General features: G+C 42.1%; 1 protein-coding gene across 1 annotated transcript in view; it reads left to right on the forward strand.

Moving 5' to 3' along the window:
* The first annotated feature begins 2,729 nt into the window (after positions 1-2,729).
* MYRFL (myelin regulatory factor like) overlaps positions 2,730-19,554 on the forward strand; it is a 131,778-nt gene continuing 114,953 nt past the window's right edge. The window contains exon 1 of the mRNA XM_047066388.1: positions 2,730-2,775. Within this exon, the coding sequence (XP_046922344.1) occupies positions 2,730-2,775 (46 nt within the window). The remainder of the gene's footprint in view (positions 2,776-19,554) is intronic.

The following is a 19,554-nucleotide window of genomic DNA, read 5'->3' on the forward strand; positions in this document are numbered from 1 at the left end:
GCCACCACCTCCAATCCAGTCCATCAGCAAACCACATCAGCACTGCAAAACATACCTCGACTAGGTAGGTCTACTTCTCTCCATGTCCACTACCACCACTGAGTTCAAGCCAGCATCTTTTTAAAACTAGAAGAAAAATTATAATACCACAAATGAGCAAAGCTGCTGAAGTAAAGAGAAGAATAGAAACCCTAATCGCTCTCAAGGAAGTACAGATCCACACATGGTCTAACATCAAGATGAAGCACCGTGTTGTGAATACTAGCATTCTGGAGCTGTAGACCTCAGGGACAGACTTGAGAGAGAAAAGGTTCCCATCATTACATTCCCAACTTGAGCCACGTCACCAGATTTAACCACAGCAGCTCAGCTCCTACCTACTTATTTATTGGAGTTCTCTAGGAAACGTCAATACCAAAACAAATCTAAACCACAGCTACATTAGATTACTTCTCAAGAAACTAATCTCCCCCAAATTTGTGCAACATGGGATGCCCAATAGAATTAGAAGATACTAGAGATGTGGAGACTAAAGACCATAATCAAGGAAATATGGATGGTATTTGTTATTCTCTGAGAGCGAAAAACCTTAAATCCCCATGGCCACCAGCTGGATTGCGCCTTTGGCTATGTGCTCTGGACTCATTCATTAATACAGATATATTGTCCAGCCATTCCAACAAATTTCTTCCACATTCTCTTTACTTGCCTCAAACCATGTTGGTTGTTCTAGGTTAGGCTCTAACCCAGAGATTGCAAACTGAAGTCCTGCAGGCTGAATCATGTTTTCACATATATGCTATTTGCCCTTGACAGTGTTTTGGTTTACTTTTATGTTTGTTTTATTTTAAACAAATTAGTTGCAAAAACTAGAAGATGAATTTCTTTAAGCAACTTGTTGACTTGTCCTTAAAGGTCTGGAACCCGATGTGAGCTTCGAAATAGGATTCTAAGCCTCTCCCCCCCCCCCCAGTATAGAATTAGCTTGCCTGTTTTCAGGGAACCATTTATATGTATGAAGTTTTAAAATACTTACTAGGAAGCATACCACATCACCTGTACTGAATCTAACAATAACAAAACAGACAAATTCAGAATTGAGACATTCTATAAGACAGTGGGTCTAGATTGTTAAATAAGTGTCAATGTCATAAAAAGCCAAACAACTAACCAAAATGACAAAAGGAGAATGTTCTATATCTTTTAAAAAGATATAACCAGGGGCACCTGGGTGGCTCAGTCAGTTAAGCATCCCACTCTTGATCTCAGTTCAGGTCATGATCTCATAGTTCATAGGATTGAGCCCTACATCGAGCTGTGCACTGACAGTGTGGACCCTGCTTGGGATTCTCTCTCTCCATCTGTCTCTACCTCTCGCCTGCTCATGCTCTCTCTCTCTTTCAAAATAAATAAATAAACTTTAAAAGTAAATAAATAAATAAACAAACAAACATGACCAAATGCAATGCATTAACATTCATTAGATCCTTGACCAGGAAACAAAAAGTCATGAAAGATATTTTGGGGGACAAAGGTATTAATACTAATGAGATATTAGTATTAAATTTCTATTATATTTCTTGGGTATAACAATACTGTGGTCATGTGGGAGAATATCCTTATTTGTTAGGAGACATATACAGAATTATTTCTGGGTGAAATGTCAAGATGTCAGGAGTATTTTCAAATGACTCAGCCCAAAGTGTATATAGCAAGTGAGAAAAAGCAAAAGTGGGAAAATATTAACTATAAATCTGGGTGAAGAGTAGGTGGGTATTGCATGGTATTATCCTTTCAGCTTTTCAATAGGTTAAAGACTTTTTCAAAATGAAAAGTTGGGGAAAAAGAAAACGAAGGGTTAAAGAGCCGATTGAATATCCTAATTATATTCTTAGGCTATGAAGTAAATTAATAGTTAAGCAGTGAAAGCAAAACATTTATTTGCATGTAGTTTTATATTTAGGAGTGAAACCAGCTAAAAGTGAAGTGTATACTCAACTGTAAGAATTACTGAATCAAATTTGCTCCTCAGAGGCACTTCTCATGCTTTCTAGTTTATACTTTCAAAGAAAATAAAATCTGGAGGAGACAGACTAGGTGTGTATCAGGGAATGTAAGTTTTCATTGTGATTAAATTTAGAAATACTTAACAAATCCCAACTCTTCATTATCACAAGTCTGTCTAAATTATCTGCTCCTCTAGGTATCTATAAAAGTGATTATTGATTTGCCCCCTTTCTCTAGGTAAACACACACACACACACACACACACACACACTGTATATTTGCCTGGTTATGGCTAAATTGACCTGGTTGACAGAGGGGGAGATATAAATATATTGGTGTAAAAGGACAAATAAGAGATAAGACTATGTATTTATTGCCCATTTATGTAATTACATGTGTCACTAAGGACAAAGGTCCTTAAAGACAAAAGGCAGAGTAGAAACAGTTCCCTACAGTAAGATAGATTTGTTACCACTTCCCTATTCATAAGGTTTTTTTTTTTTTTCCTGCATGGTCCCATAGCCTGGTCTTACAATCATTTGGAGAATTTAACCATCTTTCTGGACACAATTTGTTGGCAGAAGATATGCTTCACTCCAATAAAAAGAAAATGAAGACTTTTCAAGAGCATTCATAGGCGTCAAGTTGAGAGGACGAGCACTTAGTTCCTGAGGTCTGAGAACCCTTGTTCTATGAGGAAGCGTTACTAGGACCGCGGCACCATGGATGTGGTAGGGGAAAACGAGGCCCTGCAGCAGTTCTTTGAAGGTAAGTGCCCACTTTCCAACATGCAGTCCCTGCTTCTGAGAACTGGCTCTGCTCGCAGTCACTGTTTTGCCTTTTTGGAATTCACTTAAACTTGGACTTGGAAGAAATGCCATCGTACTAACTGTCCTGAAATCTGAAGTGGAGGTTTATTTGCTCTGTTCATAGGAAAAACCAATGGTATAGGTAGTGATTTAAAAGAATACAGGATTTCCATCTTCTAGCTTGGTTGTTAAAAGAGTCACAGGGTCAGCTTATCTGTGTGGCTAGGGTTTGTCTCTGTCCTGTGCTAGATTATATTTCTTCTAATCCCCTACATTTCAAAAATTACAGATTTGTCTTGTCTCTAAAGTTTTTGAGTTTAGCACCAGAAAGGTGTAAGATTTCATTTAAAATAGTTTTTCTCTTAGTAAAATTAAATATAAAACAGTAAAAGAACACCTCCTTCCCCTTCTCATCTTTGTTTTTCACAACACTTTAAAAATGTGCAACCGAATAATGATTGGTTTTTGAAAGGAGAGCCATACTACAGAAATGAGTACTTCTTTCTTAAGGGAGGGGCATATTATAGGACATGGTTACAGAGATTTTCTTTCTTTTACAAATCTAAACTGGCAGTACGGCTTCTATTATTTAATTGGGTTGATATTCTAATGGAGGGTCTGTTGAAAATGTCAGCAAGGACTCGCCATCAGAGACTTCAGTCTTTGGTTCTTTATCAGCAATGCTCAGACTTCCATGTGAAGGGAAATGTGACCATAGCTTTTACACATTTCAAAGGTATTTCTCAGGAGGAAGTATGAGAAGAATTGAGGGTAGACCTGTTTATTCACAGAATCCAGAGGGCAGTTACCAGCATATAGAGGAGTGCTTTTGGCATTTCTGGTGATCAGTAAAGTACCTGACAAATTCTAGATGCAAAAAGGTTGAATGGAATTAACCCAACACCAAACAGTACGAAATAACGGAGTGGTCGTACTAAAGAACTAGTGAGATTCTAGGTCACCATCAGAAAGAATCACATACAATATGGTAGTTTCTGTGGCTTGGATTTTGCCAGAAGTGACAAGAAGAAAGCTAAGACCAAGAGAATTATCACATTATCTCAGTCGTGATCTATCCCATTGAATTTTCTGTCTCTGACAGTAGCCAAATCGGTGTGTCTACCTGGGTCAGGCTGTGTACACAGTAGGCACGCTAACGTTGCATTGCTCGATTGTTATTGCCTGATTTTATATTCTGTGTAACTTTCATCCATACATATGCTTTATTTAAAAAATTTTTTTTCTTAATGTTTTTATTTATTTTTGAGACAGAGAGAGACAGAGCATGAACAGGGGAGGGGCAGAGAGAGAGGGAGACACAGAATCGGAAGCAGGCTCCAGGCTCTGAGCCATCAGCACAGAGCCTGATGCAGGGCTCGAACTCACAGACTGTGAGATCATGACCTGAGCTGAAGTCAGACGCTCCACTGACTGAGCCACCCAGGCCCCCCATATGCTTTATTTTAAAATTTTTTTTTCAACGTTTTTATTTATTTTTGGGACAGAGAGAGACAGAGCATGAACGGGGGAGGGGCAGAGAGAGAGGGAGACACAGAATCGGAAACAGGCTCCAGGCTCCGAGCCATCAGCCCAGAGCCCGACGCGGGGCTCGAACTCACGGACCGCGAGATCGTGACCTGGCTGAAGTCGGACGCTTAACCGACTGCGCCACCCAGGCGCCCCCATATGCTTTATTTTAGAGAAAACACCCATTCATTTTATAGAAGCATAAAGTCTTGGTTTCCTTCTGTAACTGGAGAAGACCTGAAAAGTGAATGTGGTCTACCTTCTGTTCTTTGGAAATTCTGCTGTACTTAGAGGATTCCTATACTATCTTCGTCTTATTTTCAGAAGTCTCCAGGGATATAGTTTCCACCAGTCTTCTCTGTCACTTGCTACAATATCTGATTATTATTTTAATAGTATTTTTCTTAGCTTAAACCAAACTCTGGTCTTCCATTTGAAACCTTTTTTTTTTTTCATGAGGGAGGGGTCATTTCTCTTCATTTTTAGAAATAAAAAATGGAGACACCAGCTTAAATGATTCTCTTCCCCCTGAAAACCACACAGCTCATTGTCAAATGTTTATACCTCCACTATTCAGCAAATATTGAGTACCTGCTGTGTGCCTGGTCCAACATCACCTCCCTTAAGTGGTAGCTTGTAAGGCTTTCAAGTCTTTCCCTTAGATTTTAACGATTTCCTTTCTCAAGTATTCCTTAGACTGAGGACAGCAGTGATATTCTAGTGAGGAGGACCAGTTGTCGCTCATCGTTCTCCTGTTGATGTGTCAGTTCTAATTAAATGCGATCTTGTATAAAAAAAAAAATCCAGGGGCGCCTGGGTGGCTCAGTCGGTTGAGCGTCTGACTTCAGGTCAGGTCACGATCACGGTTTGTGAGTTCGAGCCCCACATCGGGCTCTGGGTGACCGCTCAGAGCCTGGAGCCTGCTTCCGATTCTATGTCTCCCTCTCTTTCTGTCCCTTTCCTCCTCACGCTCTCTTTCTCTCAAAACTAAATAAACATTAAACAAAATTAAAAAAAAAAATCAAGGTCTGAAAAATCAAGAAAAGTTTTGGCAATTTGTTACCCAGCTGAAAGCTATTTTTCTGTTTCCTCAGACCCTTTGTTCTAAGAAACTCAGCCCTAGCTGCATTTTTCCTTATGAACGCATTTGTATGAAAAAGTATCTGGATTGACAATAAATGGCCTTGAGGGTCAAAGCTCAGGATGATCTTAGTTTTTATTTTAAATTTCAAATATGTCTAAATCTTTGCGATGTGTCTCAGGAAAATGATAAGAACAAAGGGTGGTTTCGGGTAGCTGGAATTCTAATTCTAATTCTAATTCCCGGTCTGCCCCTGATGCCACAGGTAGGCCCATTAACTAACTAAAGCAGAGGCAGATCAGGTGTGCTAGGGATCCCAAGACCCTCTGGAGACTGATACCATGTGAAATGTTTGGCTTTTTCAACAAAGATGGTACCACTACAAGAGAAAGGGTGTCAGAAGAGAAGCATATTAGTTTCTTTTTAATAACTAAAACTTGGTTACAATCTAAATTTCTGATGGTGGTGGATTAATTAAATGAATTATGGTTTTTCCATATAATGGAATATTTTATAGCTATTGAAAATGATGATAAGGAAAAATGTTTATTATATAAAGGGGAAAAGTGGTTTGTAAATTGGTAGATACAATTGAATATTTTTATATATGTAGCTTCCCAGAACAAAATTTATTATTAAAACTGATCTGAAAATATTTAATATATACACATACACGCTCACACATATACATAGAAACAACTGGATGAATACACTTCAAGCATTAATACTTGTTATCTCTTAGTGGTAAAAATATGCCGATTTTCATTTTCTTCTTTATACTTTATTATCTAAGTGCTTCATAATTGAAATGTATTATGTTATAATCCGATTATCTTAAATAGAGGAGAATGAGTTTTAATTCAGCAAAACTCTTGTTTAAGATCCACGTCTAAAGAAACATTACAAAAGACACTGACACAGATGAAAAAGATTATGGACATCTTCCGTAGAAAAGATCACATCCTTCTGGGCTACCAGATTCTGTGGGATTTACACCTTTTATTGTGTTAGAGATATATTAAAACTCTATACATTGTAGATAACTGATATCAATGCAAATGACTTTTGTCTATAGATATGCAAATGAATTTACTTTTAGTGGGATCAACAGTTCTAGTAAAAGACCGTTTTGCTTTTATTTGGAAATTCGTTGCATGGTGTAGCTAGATAGATACAGATGGGGTAGATATAGATCTAGATCTGCCGTTTGAATTCTCCTTGAGCCAGTTGTGACATCTTCCTGCCTCCTTCATTAATTAGGTAGCTGAATAAAATCTTTGATATGCATCCATCTTATATTTGTAGGAAAGTCATGGTTTTGGGGCACCTGGGTGTCTCAGTCGGTTGAGCGTCTGACTTCGGCCCAGCTCATGATCTTAGGGCTCTTGAGTTCGAGCCCCGCATCAGGCTCTGTGCTGACGGTTTGGACCTTGGAGTCTGCTTCAGATTCTGCGTCTCCTTCTGTCTGCCCCTCCCAGCTCGCGCTGTTTGTCTCTCTCTCAAAAATAAATAAACATTAAAAAAAATTGTTTTTTAAAAGAACGTCATGATTTTATCTTTAAAAAGAGATGGTTAACTATTTTAAGTTGGTTAACTTGGAAACTTTATCAATTTCACCTTTAGTTTGACCCTGATTACTAACAACATGTATTAAGCATTTACCATATGCCCACCCCTATGCTGTTGCCTTTACGTTCATTAATTCATTTAATTCTTACAACTCTCTGAGTAAAAAGGAATAAGAAAATGAAATACAGTAAATCTCAGTTCTTCAGTTTACTTCCTTTGTTTTTGAAAGCTGTGACTTCACATTCTTAATTTGTTTTCCTCATTGGTGTTTTTGGGGACTGCCATATCAGAGGTCTCACTTTTTATTCCCAGGCTTTTTAGAACATTTTATAAAAACTGATTTGAGAAGACTATTTAGTTTTTCATTGTATCTAATTTTTAAAGAGGAGGTTTTCTGAATTGAGAAGATATTTAGCTCATGCTCTTGGTAATGCCCTGAAGTAGGTTCTCAAATGCCTGTTGGCTTATCCTGAAAGGAGAAGAGGAGATTCATTCCTGCCCTGATTGAATGGAGTGGGGAAAACCACCTACTAGGAGCAGATAACAAGAAGACACAAGAAAGACACTGAGGGACTGAAACTCCAGCACACTCACTGAAGTTTGGGGGGACAGGGACCCCCAAACTCTAATTGGTTGGTGACTCTGAATTCCCGTGAGAGGAATCAGAAGCTCTGAACAGCTGAAAGCAGGACAGAAGGCCGACGCTGCAGTGCCGGGACTGGCCCTGGGCAAGGCAGTCTTGTGGGTAGAGGGTATCTTTTTTTTTTTAATGTTTATCTATTTACTTATTTTTAAATTTTTTTTTTCAACGTTTATTTATTTTTGGGACAGAGAGAGACAGAGCATGAACGGGGGAGGGGCAGAGAGAGAGGGAGGCACAGAATCGGAAACAGGCTCCAGGCTCTGAGCCATCAGCCCAGAGCCTGACGCGGGGCTCGAACCCACGGACCGCGAGATCGTGACCTGGCTGAAGTCGGACGCTTAACCGACTGCGCCACCCAGGCGCCCCCTCTATTTACTTATTTTTGAGAGAGAGAGAGACAGACAGAGAGAGAGTATGAGTGGGGGACAGGCAGAGAGAGAGAGAGACGAAAACACAGAATCCGAAGCAGGCTCCAGATTCTGAGCTGTCAGCATAGAGCTTGAGGTAGGGCTTGAACCCACAAACCACGAGATGATTACCCGAGCTGAAGTCAGACTTAACCGACTAAGCCACCCAGATGCCCTGGGTAAAGGGTATCTTTGACCTCAGGCCAGCCTCTTAATCCTTTGTCTTTCTTGCATGTGGGGACCACCACTTTCTCACCCTCCCAGCACCCTTATGCCCTCCTCTTTCTGTCCCAATAAAACCTGAGCTTGCACACAAGGTACAAGCAGCAGATAATCTGATGCCACCATACATCTCTATAGAGTCTTACACTCAATGTACTTTCAGAGAACACAAAGATGTTTGGTCAAATGAATAAAAAAAAGTCACCTTCTCTAAGGGTAGGTTTGGTTGCTCTCTAATGATGGAATTTTAGACATCCTGTTGTGTCCTAGCAACATCCTCCAATAATAACTAGAAATAAGGACTTAAAAAAAATTTTTTTTTAACGTTTATTTATTTTTGAGGCAGAGACAGAGCATGAATGGGGGAAGGTCAGAGAGAGAGAGACACAGAATCTGAAACAGGCTCCAGGCTCTGAGCTGTCAGCACAGAGCCCGACGCGGGGCTCGAACTCATGGGCGAGATCATGACCTGAGCCGAAGTTGGACACTTAACAGACTGAGCCACCCAGGCGCCCCAAGGACTGGTTTTTTTTTTTTTATTATTGAGCATTTACTATGTGCTAGATATAGAATTTTAATTAGGACCATGGCTTTGGAGTCAGTAATCCTGGATATGAATCCTGGCTGTGCCATTCATTGCCTCTGGGATGATGGAGAAGTAAACTTCTGCAGGTCTTAGTTTCCTTGTTTATAAAATGCTGATAACTGTATCATCTCGAAATATGGTTGTAAAGGGCTATGCCTGGCACAGAGAGCTCAATTAATGGTAGCTATTATAATTCTCATTGTTACCCTGTTATCATTTTCTCTGTGTAACATCAAAAGGGCCCTGTGAGAGATTTTTTTCCTCCCATGAGAATCTTGAGGCTGGCAGAGGTGAACTTGCTTGAAAGTCATCCAGGTAGTAAGTGGCTACAAGTTTGTCATTCATTCCGATCCTTTGTTTATATTAACCAGCCAATCAGATGCTGCCCTAATGGCTGGGGATTCAGTGGTGAACAAGCAGAGGCCTTTTCCCAAAGCAACTCCTCTTCTAGCTGAAGAAAGAAGACCATAAAGATATAAGCAAGTGAATAAAATGATTTCAGATAGTCATTAATTATGAAGAAAATAAAGCCAGATAGCAGTGCAGAGAGACACTGAGGATGGGAGGGAGAGCGGGTTACATAAGCTAAGGTAATCAGTGAATCTTCTTAGGAGGTGACATTCGAGCAAGTTTCCCACCAGTCATGATCCATCATCCATCAGGAGAGCATCCCAGGCAAAGGGAACACCAGTGCAAAGTCCCTGAGCTTGGAGTGGGCAGGTGGAGGTGGGGTGGGGTGAAGTGCGTGCTGGAGGGGGCAGGGGACAGTGTTAACTGACAATGAGGAGGGTGGTAGGGGATGACGTCAGAATTTGAATATTTATTCTCGGTGTGATAGGAAACCCTTGAGAATAGGCAGGACTTGCAGATGGGTAGGATGTGGGGGATGAAGAAGGCAGAGAAGTCAAGGATGATGCCCTGGTGTTGGCACCAATAATTGGTGGATGTTGGTACAATGTACCCAGGTGTGCAAGACTAGGCAGAAGTGCTGGTGTATATGTGTGTGTGTGTGTGTGTGTGTGTGTGTGTGTACGTATGTGGACACACACACATATGAAATCAATAATTCATTTGTGGCACTTCAAGTTTTAGATACCTTTTAGACAACAAAATGGAAAATATGAGAAGGCAATTGGATGTTTGAATTTGGAACCCAAGGAAGGGATCAGGGATATGCATATCAGTTTGGGGGTCATCAGCATATGGTTGGTATTTAAAGCCCTAAGACAAGATGATATCCTGAGAAGGGAGACAGACTAGACCAGGGAGACCCATGATAACACTTAAGGATGCGAGTGAGAATAACTAACAAAGGGATGTTAAATGAGGTAAGAGGGGAGCCTGCGGTGTTGAGCTGGGAAAGAATAGTGTTTCAAAGAGAACATGATCATATGTTTTAAGTGTTTCTGAAATGCCAGATAACTGAGCATACAATGTGGGAAAGAAGGTTTAAGTGACTTTGACAAGTGGTTTCCATGTAGTGGAGGAAGAAAGCCCAGTCCATGGGGTTGAAGAGGCAACAGATGGTGAGTGGCTAATATGGGTAATGTTTTTGAGAAGTTCTTTTGTCCCATGAGCCAAGGAGTTGAGCCAAAGCCAGAGGGGGTATAGAGGCAAGAGTTGTTGATAATTTTGTTTTTTAAAGATGGGAGATACTGGGGCACATGGGTGGCTCAGTCAGGTAAGCGTCTGACTTCGGCGCAGGTCATGATCTCAAGATTTGGTTCGTGGGTTCAAGCCCCATGTCAGGCTCTGCGCTGACAGCTCAGGGCCTGGAGCCTCCTTCAGATTCTGTGTCTCCCTCTCTCTGCCCCTCCGTGCTTGCACTCTGTCTCTCTCTCTCACACAAAAATAAATAAACATTAAAAAAAACGTTAAAAAAATAAAGATGGGAGATACTGAAGCATGGTCTGCTGGTGGGAATGATTGAGTGTAGAGGAGTACGTGCATGATGCAGAAGAGGGAGGGGGCATTAATTGTGGGAGAGGAACCTTGAGAAGGTGGGTCAGGATGGGATTCAGAGCACCTGGAGACGCTTGCAACTCTTGCTGTCTTGTGATAGCAGCAGAGGTGGAGTATCTGAACAGATGCAGGTGGTGTGGCAGATTTCAGGGTGGAAACCCATGACAGGTTACTTCTGCTTTGCCTATGAAGTGTGAGGTGTATTAGGAGGGAGCTGGTGGCCGGAGTGTGGTAGGGGACGATTTGGGGGCGTTAGAAGGGAGAATAAGTTGTGAAATTCTTTTCTTTGAGAGTATATTAGTCTCCTAGGCTGACATAACAAACAACTGCAACATTGATGGCTTAAAACAACAGAAATGTGTCCTCTCACAGTTCTGGAAGTCAGATGTCCAAAATCAAGGTGTTGGCAAGGTTGCATTCCCTCTGAAGGCTCTAGGGGAGAATCTGTTCCATGTCTCTTACCTAGGTTTTGGTGACGCTGACAATCCTTGGTATTCCTTGACTTGTAGACTAATAACTCCAATCTCAGCCTCCGTTTTTACATCATCATTTTCTCTGTGAGTCTCTTCTCTTATCAGGACAGTCATCATTGGACTTAGGGCCCACCTTCATCCAGGATCATCTCAGCTCAAGATCCTTAACTTAATTACCTCTGCCAAGACATTTTTTTCCAAAGTTCACATTCAGAGGTCGTGGGCGGTCAGACATTTCGGGGGGGGGGCATTTTTCAACTCACTACAGAAAATAAAGAAGCAAATATGCTAGGAAATAGGATTGCTGGTCACTGCTGTGTCCACTTAAGATTTGTGTTCAATTACTTTAAGTGAGGCCAGTCAGTACACTTGGATGATTTTCTGAGCAACGTTCAGATGCTTAAGTGCAGGGTTGGGGTGGGTGAAGAATTGGGTTTTTACAAAGTTGAGGTTTTCCCAGATGAATCCTGTAGATGGAGAGAAGGGAAGAGAGTGACTAGTCTTTGCAAGGGAGTAATTAGAGTGATGGGCCCTGACATCTAAGCTGGGTAAGAAGGGAAATGGGGATAGCAGGGGCGTGAGGAGGTGTGCAAAAGTGGTAATAAGGTTCATGAATAGGGATCCCAGTGGGTGAACTGATTCGAGTAGAGGCATAAGTGTCAGTGAGTGGAAAGGATGGGCCGGTCAGAGAATACAGCAGGTGGAAATGAGATCTCAGAGGTTGATGCAGTTACTGGGTTGATGCCAGGGTTTAGCAGCGTGTCAAGAGAGGAGGTGTCTGAGGTGAGGTGGAGTAAAGGTGGTGGAAGTAGTGAGGAGTTTACGAATTCAAGAAGCTGGGAAGTATCAGGTGGATGTTGAAGCCACCAGCAGTGATGGCAAGAGTGGTGTTGCAGGGAGGAAAAGAGGGAACCAGATGGTGAACGAAGTGAGCGACCAAGAGGTTGCTAGATGCTACTAACAGGAGGTGGCCCAGTCATGTGGGATCTGCTTCATTTGAAGAAGGGAGGAGGGAAGCTAAATCTGGAAATAGCAGTGAAGACCAAAAACACCTCCCATTTTCAGCCCCCAGGGACATGTGGGAGAACCTCTATTGTGGTGTTTCATAAATGTTTTCAAAATTTATTTATTTTGGGGGTGGGGTGGAGACGGAGTGAGAGGGAGAGAGTATCCCAAGCAGGTTCTGCGCTGACAGCCCAGAGCCCGATGTGGGCCTAGATCCCGTGAATCCGGAGATCATGACCTGAGCCAAAATCAAGAGTTGGACGCTTAACCGATGGAGCCACCCAGGCACTCTGAAATGTTCCATAATTTAACCAGTTCTTATTGCTAGCCATTTGGGCGTGCTCTAGATTCTTACCTGTGAGAACCTTTAGTTATTTGCTTTGCATGAATTTCCTCAAAATAGAGTTGCTGCCATATAGAATTTTTTTTTATTTTTATTTTTTCAATGTTTATTTATTTTTTTGGGACAGAGAGAGACAGAGCATGAACGGGGGAGGGGCAGAGAGAGAGGGAGACACAGAATTGGAAACAGGCTCCAGGCTCTGAGCCGTCAGCCCAGAGCCCGACGCAGGGCTCGAACTCACGGACCGCGAGATCGTGACCTGGCTGAAGTTGGAGGCTTAACCGAATGCGCCACCCAGGCGCCCCTAGAATTTTTTTTTTTTAAATTAGCTCTTTGATAAATATTGCCCAATTATCTGCCAGGAAAATTTTTTTTTTTTAATTTTTTTTTTCAACGTTTATTTATTTTTGCGACAGAGAGACAGAGCATGAACGGGGGAGAGGCAGAGAGAGAGGGAGACACAGAATGGGAAACAGGCTCCAGGCTCTGAGCCATCAGCCCAGAGCCCGACGCGGGGCTCGAACTCCCGGACCGCGAGATCGTGACCTGGCTGAAGTCGGACGCCCAACCGACTGCGCCACCCAGGCGCCCCAGGAAAATTTTTTTTTATGTTTATTTATTTCTGAGACAGAGAGAGAGCATGAGTGGGGGAGGGGCAGAGAGAGAGGGAGATGCAGAATCAGAAGCAGGCTCCAGGCTCTGAGCTGTCAGCACAGAGCCCGATGCGGGGCTCGAATTCATAAACCGCGAGATCATGACCTGAGCCACCCAGGCGCCCCTCTGCCAGGAAATTTTTTAAAAATTAATCTGTAGACTCTCACTGTTACGGCTGCCTGATATTTTCATTTTTTGACTTAAAAAAGTTACTCTATTCCCAGAGTCCTTAACCTAGGGTAAGATTCAGGTGGGCTCCAAGCCTCTGGCAGTGAGTGGAAGTAGGTATTTGTGTAGGCTCATATGTTAGGGAAAGTCTCCACACCTTTTATCGGAGGCCCAGTGAGCTCTACGACTCAGAAGATGTGAGGAACCCCTGCGCTGGTTTCAGGCCATTGACGGCTCCTCTCACCTTCCCCTCCTGAAGGAGCCAGAGCCTGGAGCCACCCATGGTGGAGAGGACGTACTTTGAACCAGTAGAAGATCCTGGACTGGAGCATGTTTCAATGATCAGAGTCTAGAAACTTATAGACCCTACTTAAAATGTGGTTAAGAGATGGGAAAGGGAGGTTTGATGACATGATTAAAAGCAGTGATGAAAAAAAAATAACTGTTTCATCTCTATATTCTGAGTTGTAACTGTATCGGAAAACACTCCTACCAGAATGATACTGTAACCTAAAAGGGAGTGAATTCTGAAAAGTCTGCTCTCAGTTTCATTGGTGGGTATAGAAAACCACGTGACTTCTCCCCTAGCAGTTGACGTGACCAGAAAAGGGTGATTATTTCCTCTGCACTGGGCTTCCTTCTATCCCTGGGGGCTGTTCCAGAAGCACTTGAAGAGATGCTTCCGGAGGCCCAGTCAGCCAGGAGGAAGCTCTTGGCAATGGATTGACATTTGTTGATTATTTGTGCCTAGCCTGCTTTTGAAAAGATTCTGGGAATACTTTACATTACAGGTTACCTTAAAAATTGGTATAATAAAGTCCCTACAAGGGAAAGGCAAGGGTAACAACATATACTCCCAGGGGGCGGGGAGTAATAGCAAAATTCAGGTATCAATGGGTCAGTGAGGAGATTTAAATCTCTTCTCTCAACTCTATCCCTCCTTCCAGACATTCACTTCTCTTTCTCTTCTCTTTCATCACCAAACTCTGAAAAATACCCATTCTCTTTATTCTTTGCATCTCAAGCCCAATTAAATCTGGCTTTTGCTCTGACTTGCTCTTCTGAAATTTCTAATTGCTAGATTGTATTAAAAAAGCCTTCAGCGCTCATCTTCCTGGCGTTGTCTCTGGGATTGGTCACTATCACCCATTGTTTCCTCATGGAAGCTCTCTCCTATGTAATTCCATGGCACCTTCACTCTGGTTCTCCTCCAGTCTCTGTTTCCTCTCGGATGCTTTCAGTAATTCACCCCCTCCTTGTCTGCCCAAGAGTCCTGTCTCAGAAACTCTTTTATTTGAACACCAAAAGCTTACCCTGAGTGGGCATTCCCATGGGTCAGCATAGCCCAAGTTTCAGACCTGTATTTGCCAGGTTTCAGACCTATATTTATAGCTGTTTAAGGTACATATATATGTATGGATGGATCTCCGTTTTCCCAAATCAACACATTCAATGTGGAACTCATTCCCTCCCTGATTTCAGTCTTCATTGCCTCCTCTGTTCTCTTCACTCTCCAACAGACCTCTCAAATTAGAAACTGGGGTATCACCCCTGACGACTCCTATACTCTATAGCTAATCCTTTATCAAATGGTTGCTTCCACCCTAAGGTGAAATGTCTCCCTGCTGCAACCTCCCCTTTGTTCAGACATTCATCTCTTGCCAGAGCCTCCTAACGTCTGTCCCTGTGCTAACCACCTTCCACTTTGCCATTGGCTCATGTGGATGCCATTGCTTAAACATTGCTGTTGAATCTCCATTGTGTGAGCTCAGTGTAGTTGTCCCAATATAACATTCCGGGCATCCTTACACTGGGGACTCCCTCCATACTGATATCTATTGCACGTGGTTTGGTACAAGTGGTTGAGAGCACGTTCCAGGGCCAGAGTTCTAATCTTGACTCTGCCTCTTGCTAGCTGTGTGATTAAGCTGTACTTAATCTCTCAGTGCCTCAGTTATGTATCTATAAAACTGGAGTGTTACTAGTAACTGTCTGCTAGGGTTATTGGGCAAGTTAAATGATTCAGTATACATGAGAATAGTACCTGAATAGTACTCAGAATAGTACCTGGATTCTGTATGCCTGTTATTACTATATTATCTTCAGTATCGTTCTTACTCTTATCTATACCCCAGCTACACAGCTTTTCATGGTTTCTTGAAAACATTCTTTTACTCTCCCTTTCCTAACGCTGGGTCTTTGTGCCTTCTGCCCAGAATGTACTTTCCTACTTCTTTATCCAGCCAACTTCCTTGGGCAAAGTTAGAGGTACAGTTCTCCATGCTTCTGCAGCTCTTTGTCCATACCTTTGGATATGCACCCTTTACATTAAAGTTCAAGTTGTGTGTTTACATGTCTGTTTCCCACAGAAGACACTTTAAGCATCTCCGTGTGAGGATTTGCCTTTGGGTCGTTCACCTCTGCAGGCTCAATGTCTTGCATGGAGCACTTACTTAGAAAAATGTTTGTTGAATATGTGTTCCGTGAATGAGATTCTTGACCAGAATTTCTGGTGGAGAAGCAGGGCCCTTATTTTATTACACATAGTGGTTCAGTTTGTGTTCATTTTCTCACCGACATTTTAATATCCAAACCAGCTCTGGAGAGGAAGTCACAGCTCTTCATCAATACTGGCTATGTAGATTACTGTTAGATCCATGACCTATAGTAATGATCTTCCTCTAGTATATGGTAACTCTGTTTTCCTTAAAAGCAACTATTAGTAGGGAGGGAATGAAGGTGGTGTGGCACTCAGTAGAAAACATGGTGGAGGTGCTGGCTGGGGACAGGCAGATTCAAAACCCTAGTCCCTTTATAACAGGTTAAGGCTTTAACTCAAACTGGGTCATAAGCTGAGAATCAGAATCAATACTTAGAAGTCACTAGGAGGGGGCACCTGGGTGGCTCAGTCAGGTAAGCATCTGACTTCGGCTCAGGTCATGATCTCACGGTTCACGAGCTCAAGGCCTGCGTCGGGTGAGCTCAAGCCCCACTCCAGTCTCTGCATCCTCTCTCTCTCTCTTTCTCTCTCTCTCTCTGCACCTCGTGGGATTCTCTCTCTCTCTCTCTCTCTCCCTGTCTCTCTGCCCCTCACTCACTCACACTCTCTCTTTCAAAAATAAATGAATAAATTAAAATAAATAGATCTTAAAAAAAAAAAGAAGAAGGAGAAGTCACTAGGAGGCTTTGCAGTCAAAATAGACAGGTGGAGGGGCGCCTGGGTGGCGCAGTTGGTTAAGCGTCCGACTTCAGCCAGGTCACGATCTCGCAGTCCATGAGTTTGAGCCCCGCGTTGGGCTCTGGGCTGATGGCTCAGAGCCTGGAGCCTGTTTCCGATTCTGTGCCTCCCTCTCTCTCTGCCCCTCCCCCGTTCATGCTCTGTCTCTCTCTGTCCCAAAAATAAATAAACGTTAAAAAAAAAAATAGGTGGAAGCTGCAGTCTGGAGAAAACTAAAGGTCCAAGCACCAGGAAACAGTCAAAGTAATGGCCCTGGGGGTTGTGGGAATGATCTTGGGGGGACTGTCTGATTACACAGCTTTCCCACCCACATCACCCCTGGAAAGTGGGCACCATTACAGATCACACACATTAACCCCAAGCTCCTGACTCCAATATGCAAGTGTGGTGATGAGTGACATAGTGGTTAGAGCACAGGTTTGCATCCAGATTGCCCTGGGATCAAATCCCACCTCTACTTACAATGGACTTACAATGCAACCTTGGCAAAGTCTCTCTGAGACTGTTTCCTCATCTATCAAGTGAAGTAGATATTATTTCATAGGAGAGGAGTGAGAATTCAGTAAGCTGATATGTGAAGTACTTTGCATCGTGCCTGACCCAGAGTTACTGCCCAGCGAAGTGGTATTATCAGTAATCTATAATTAAGAAAGTGTTTGTTCTTTTAAAGGAGGTCCCTGTAGCAGCCTGTGTGATCGGGAAGAAAACCACTACCATTTAATGAACACTTGACCTTATGTTAGACACTGTACTAAACTCTCAGGTGTGTTCTTAGTTGGTACAATAAAATGAACAAGGAGATAATATTATCACCACTTGAGAGATGAGGATACAGATTCAGAGAAGGTTTGTACCTTGCCCAAAGCAACACAGCCATTATGTAGCAGAGCTTGAAGTTGGATAGAAATCTTTCTCTTAAGGTTTGACTCCTAGTCACTGTGCACGGTGTCTTCTAGACAGGTTGCGAAGGAACATCTGTAGAGTTGGCTGTGGAAATTATGGCTCCTGTTCAAATAACCAGGGTGGTGTGTGTGTGTGTGTGTGTGTGTGTGTGTGTGTGTGTGACAATTTGCACGTAATTCCATTCCTTAGATGAAATTATTCTGGAGTGTGAGTGCTTGGTACATTAGTGCTTTCTGGCGTTTTTTTGGCAAAGCCCAGCTCAGGTGTTAGTGGTAAAAGGGCAATAGTTTATGTTCATAGAGGAGGCAGCTACAGACACTCAAAAGATAAGGCTACAAGAATACAAGGATATAAGAACACCAACGCTGGCCTACAGTACTGCTCAGTGCAAACCAAAACTTTATAGAGAGAATTTAGGCAGCTGGGTTGCTCACAAGTGTAGTAGCAGATATTAATTCTCCTTGGCTTTTGGAAACCAGAGTCAGGACAAATAGTCCAGTGAGATGATACCCTGATATTTGATACCCTGATGTTAGCAGCATACGAAACAATTGTTGGGGGTGCCTGGTAGCTCAGTTGGTTAAGTGTCCGACTTCGGCTCAGGTCATGATCTCATGGTTCATGGGTTCAAGCCCCATGTTGGGCTCAGTGCTGAACGCTTGCTCAGAGCCTGGAGACTGCTTCGGATTCTGTGTCTCCTTCTCTCTCTGCCCCTCCCCCATTCATGCTCTGTCTCACTCTGTCTCTCAAAAATAAAAAAATGTAATAAAAATATTTTTTAAAAATAAAAAAGAAACAATTGTCAGGTATAGCCATGTGGGGTCATGTGTTCTAAGGAGAACATTAAATGACTTAATAGTTGGAAATAGTGTCACTCCCATAGGGTTAAAGTGACCAATATCCTCAAATACTAGGAGCCGAGAAATATGCTTCCTATGAATCTATGGCTGTGGATGATGGCATAGGCCTTGGTTCAGGCATACTTGGGTTTGAATCCTGGTTCCTCTGCTTCTTAGTTATGTGACCTTGGGCCAGCTACTCAACATTTTAAAATTTCAGTTTTCTCTACCTGTAGGATGGGTATAATAACATCTGTTTCTTAGGGTTGTGAGGATTAATGATGAAATAAATGATAGTTATTGATTTTATTATAACATTTTCAAGGTGAAGGAACCAAATTTCTTTCTTTCTTTCTTTCTTTCTTTCTTTCTTTCTTTCTTTCTTTCTCTCTTTTGAAATAAGAATGAGTACAAGCTATATACAAACACACACACACACACACACACACACACTTTTTTTTTTTCCCAAAGAAACACTTCTGTCTCCAGGGAGTTATTACAACTTTTACATGTTCACATTAATTCCTGAGCCTTTATAATCATAAAATCCATTTATAGCCCTTAGTTGCCAAGCAACATAGGACAAAGTACTGAGTATTTCCTTTTATTGCAAAAGGTTCAGCTTTTCCATATTGGTCTTGAAATCAACATTTTTCAGAAAAGACAGAACAGTGAAAGTACTATATTTCCAAGGTTTCATGAGCATTCCTTGTTTGGGGATAGAATCAAAACTGAAAGGAATATATTGTTATTATTGTACTGTTCTTGAATAGCCTAAAGAATTTTGTGCTAATTATACAGTCCGTTTGTAAGAAATTCTGAAGACGGGAGACTGCAAATTTAGTTTAAGGAGAGAACTTGCTTTGTGTAACCTATGTTCTGAGGCACTCTCACTGTAGGAGAACTAGATCTTTGATCTGTCAGTGTCTTTCCAGAAAGGCTCGGGGGTGGGGGGGTGGAAAATTCATATGAGAAGTGTTATCTGCTGACCTTGGTAACCACTGACCTCAAACAGTTCATTCAACTGGGCATTGGCAGGGTTTGGGAAGCTGGCTTTGAGGCACATAACTAAATTCTCTTCTTTGAAAGGTATTAATGCTTTTAATTGTTTTTGTTGT

This window comes from Lynx rufus, unplaced genomic scaffold (assembly GCF_022079265.1).
Source record: "Lynx rufus isolate CCGP_SWC_20201006 ecotype Redwood Valley unplaced genomic scaffold, mLynRuf1.p SCAF_7, whole genome shotgun sequence".
Classification (NCBI taxonomy): Eukaryota; Metazoa; Chordata; class Mammalia; order Carnivora; family Felidae; genus Lynx; species Lynx rufus.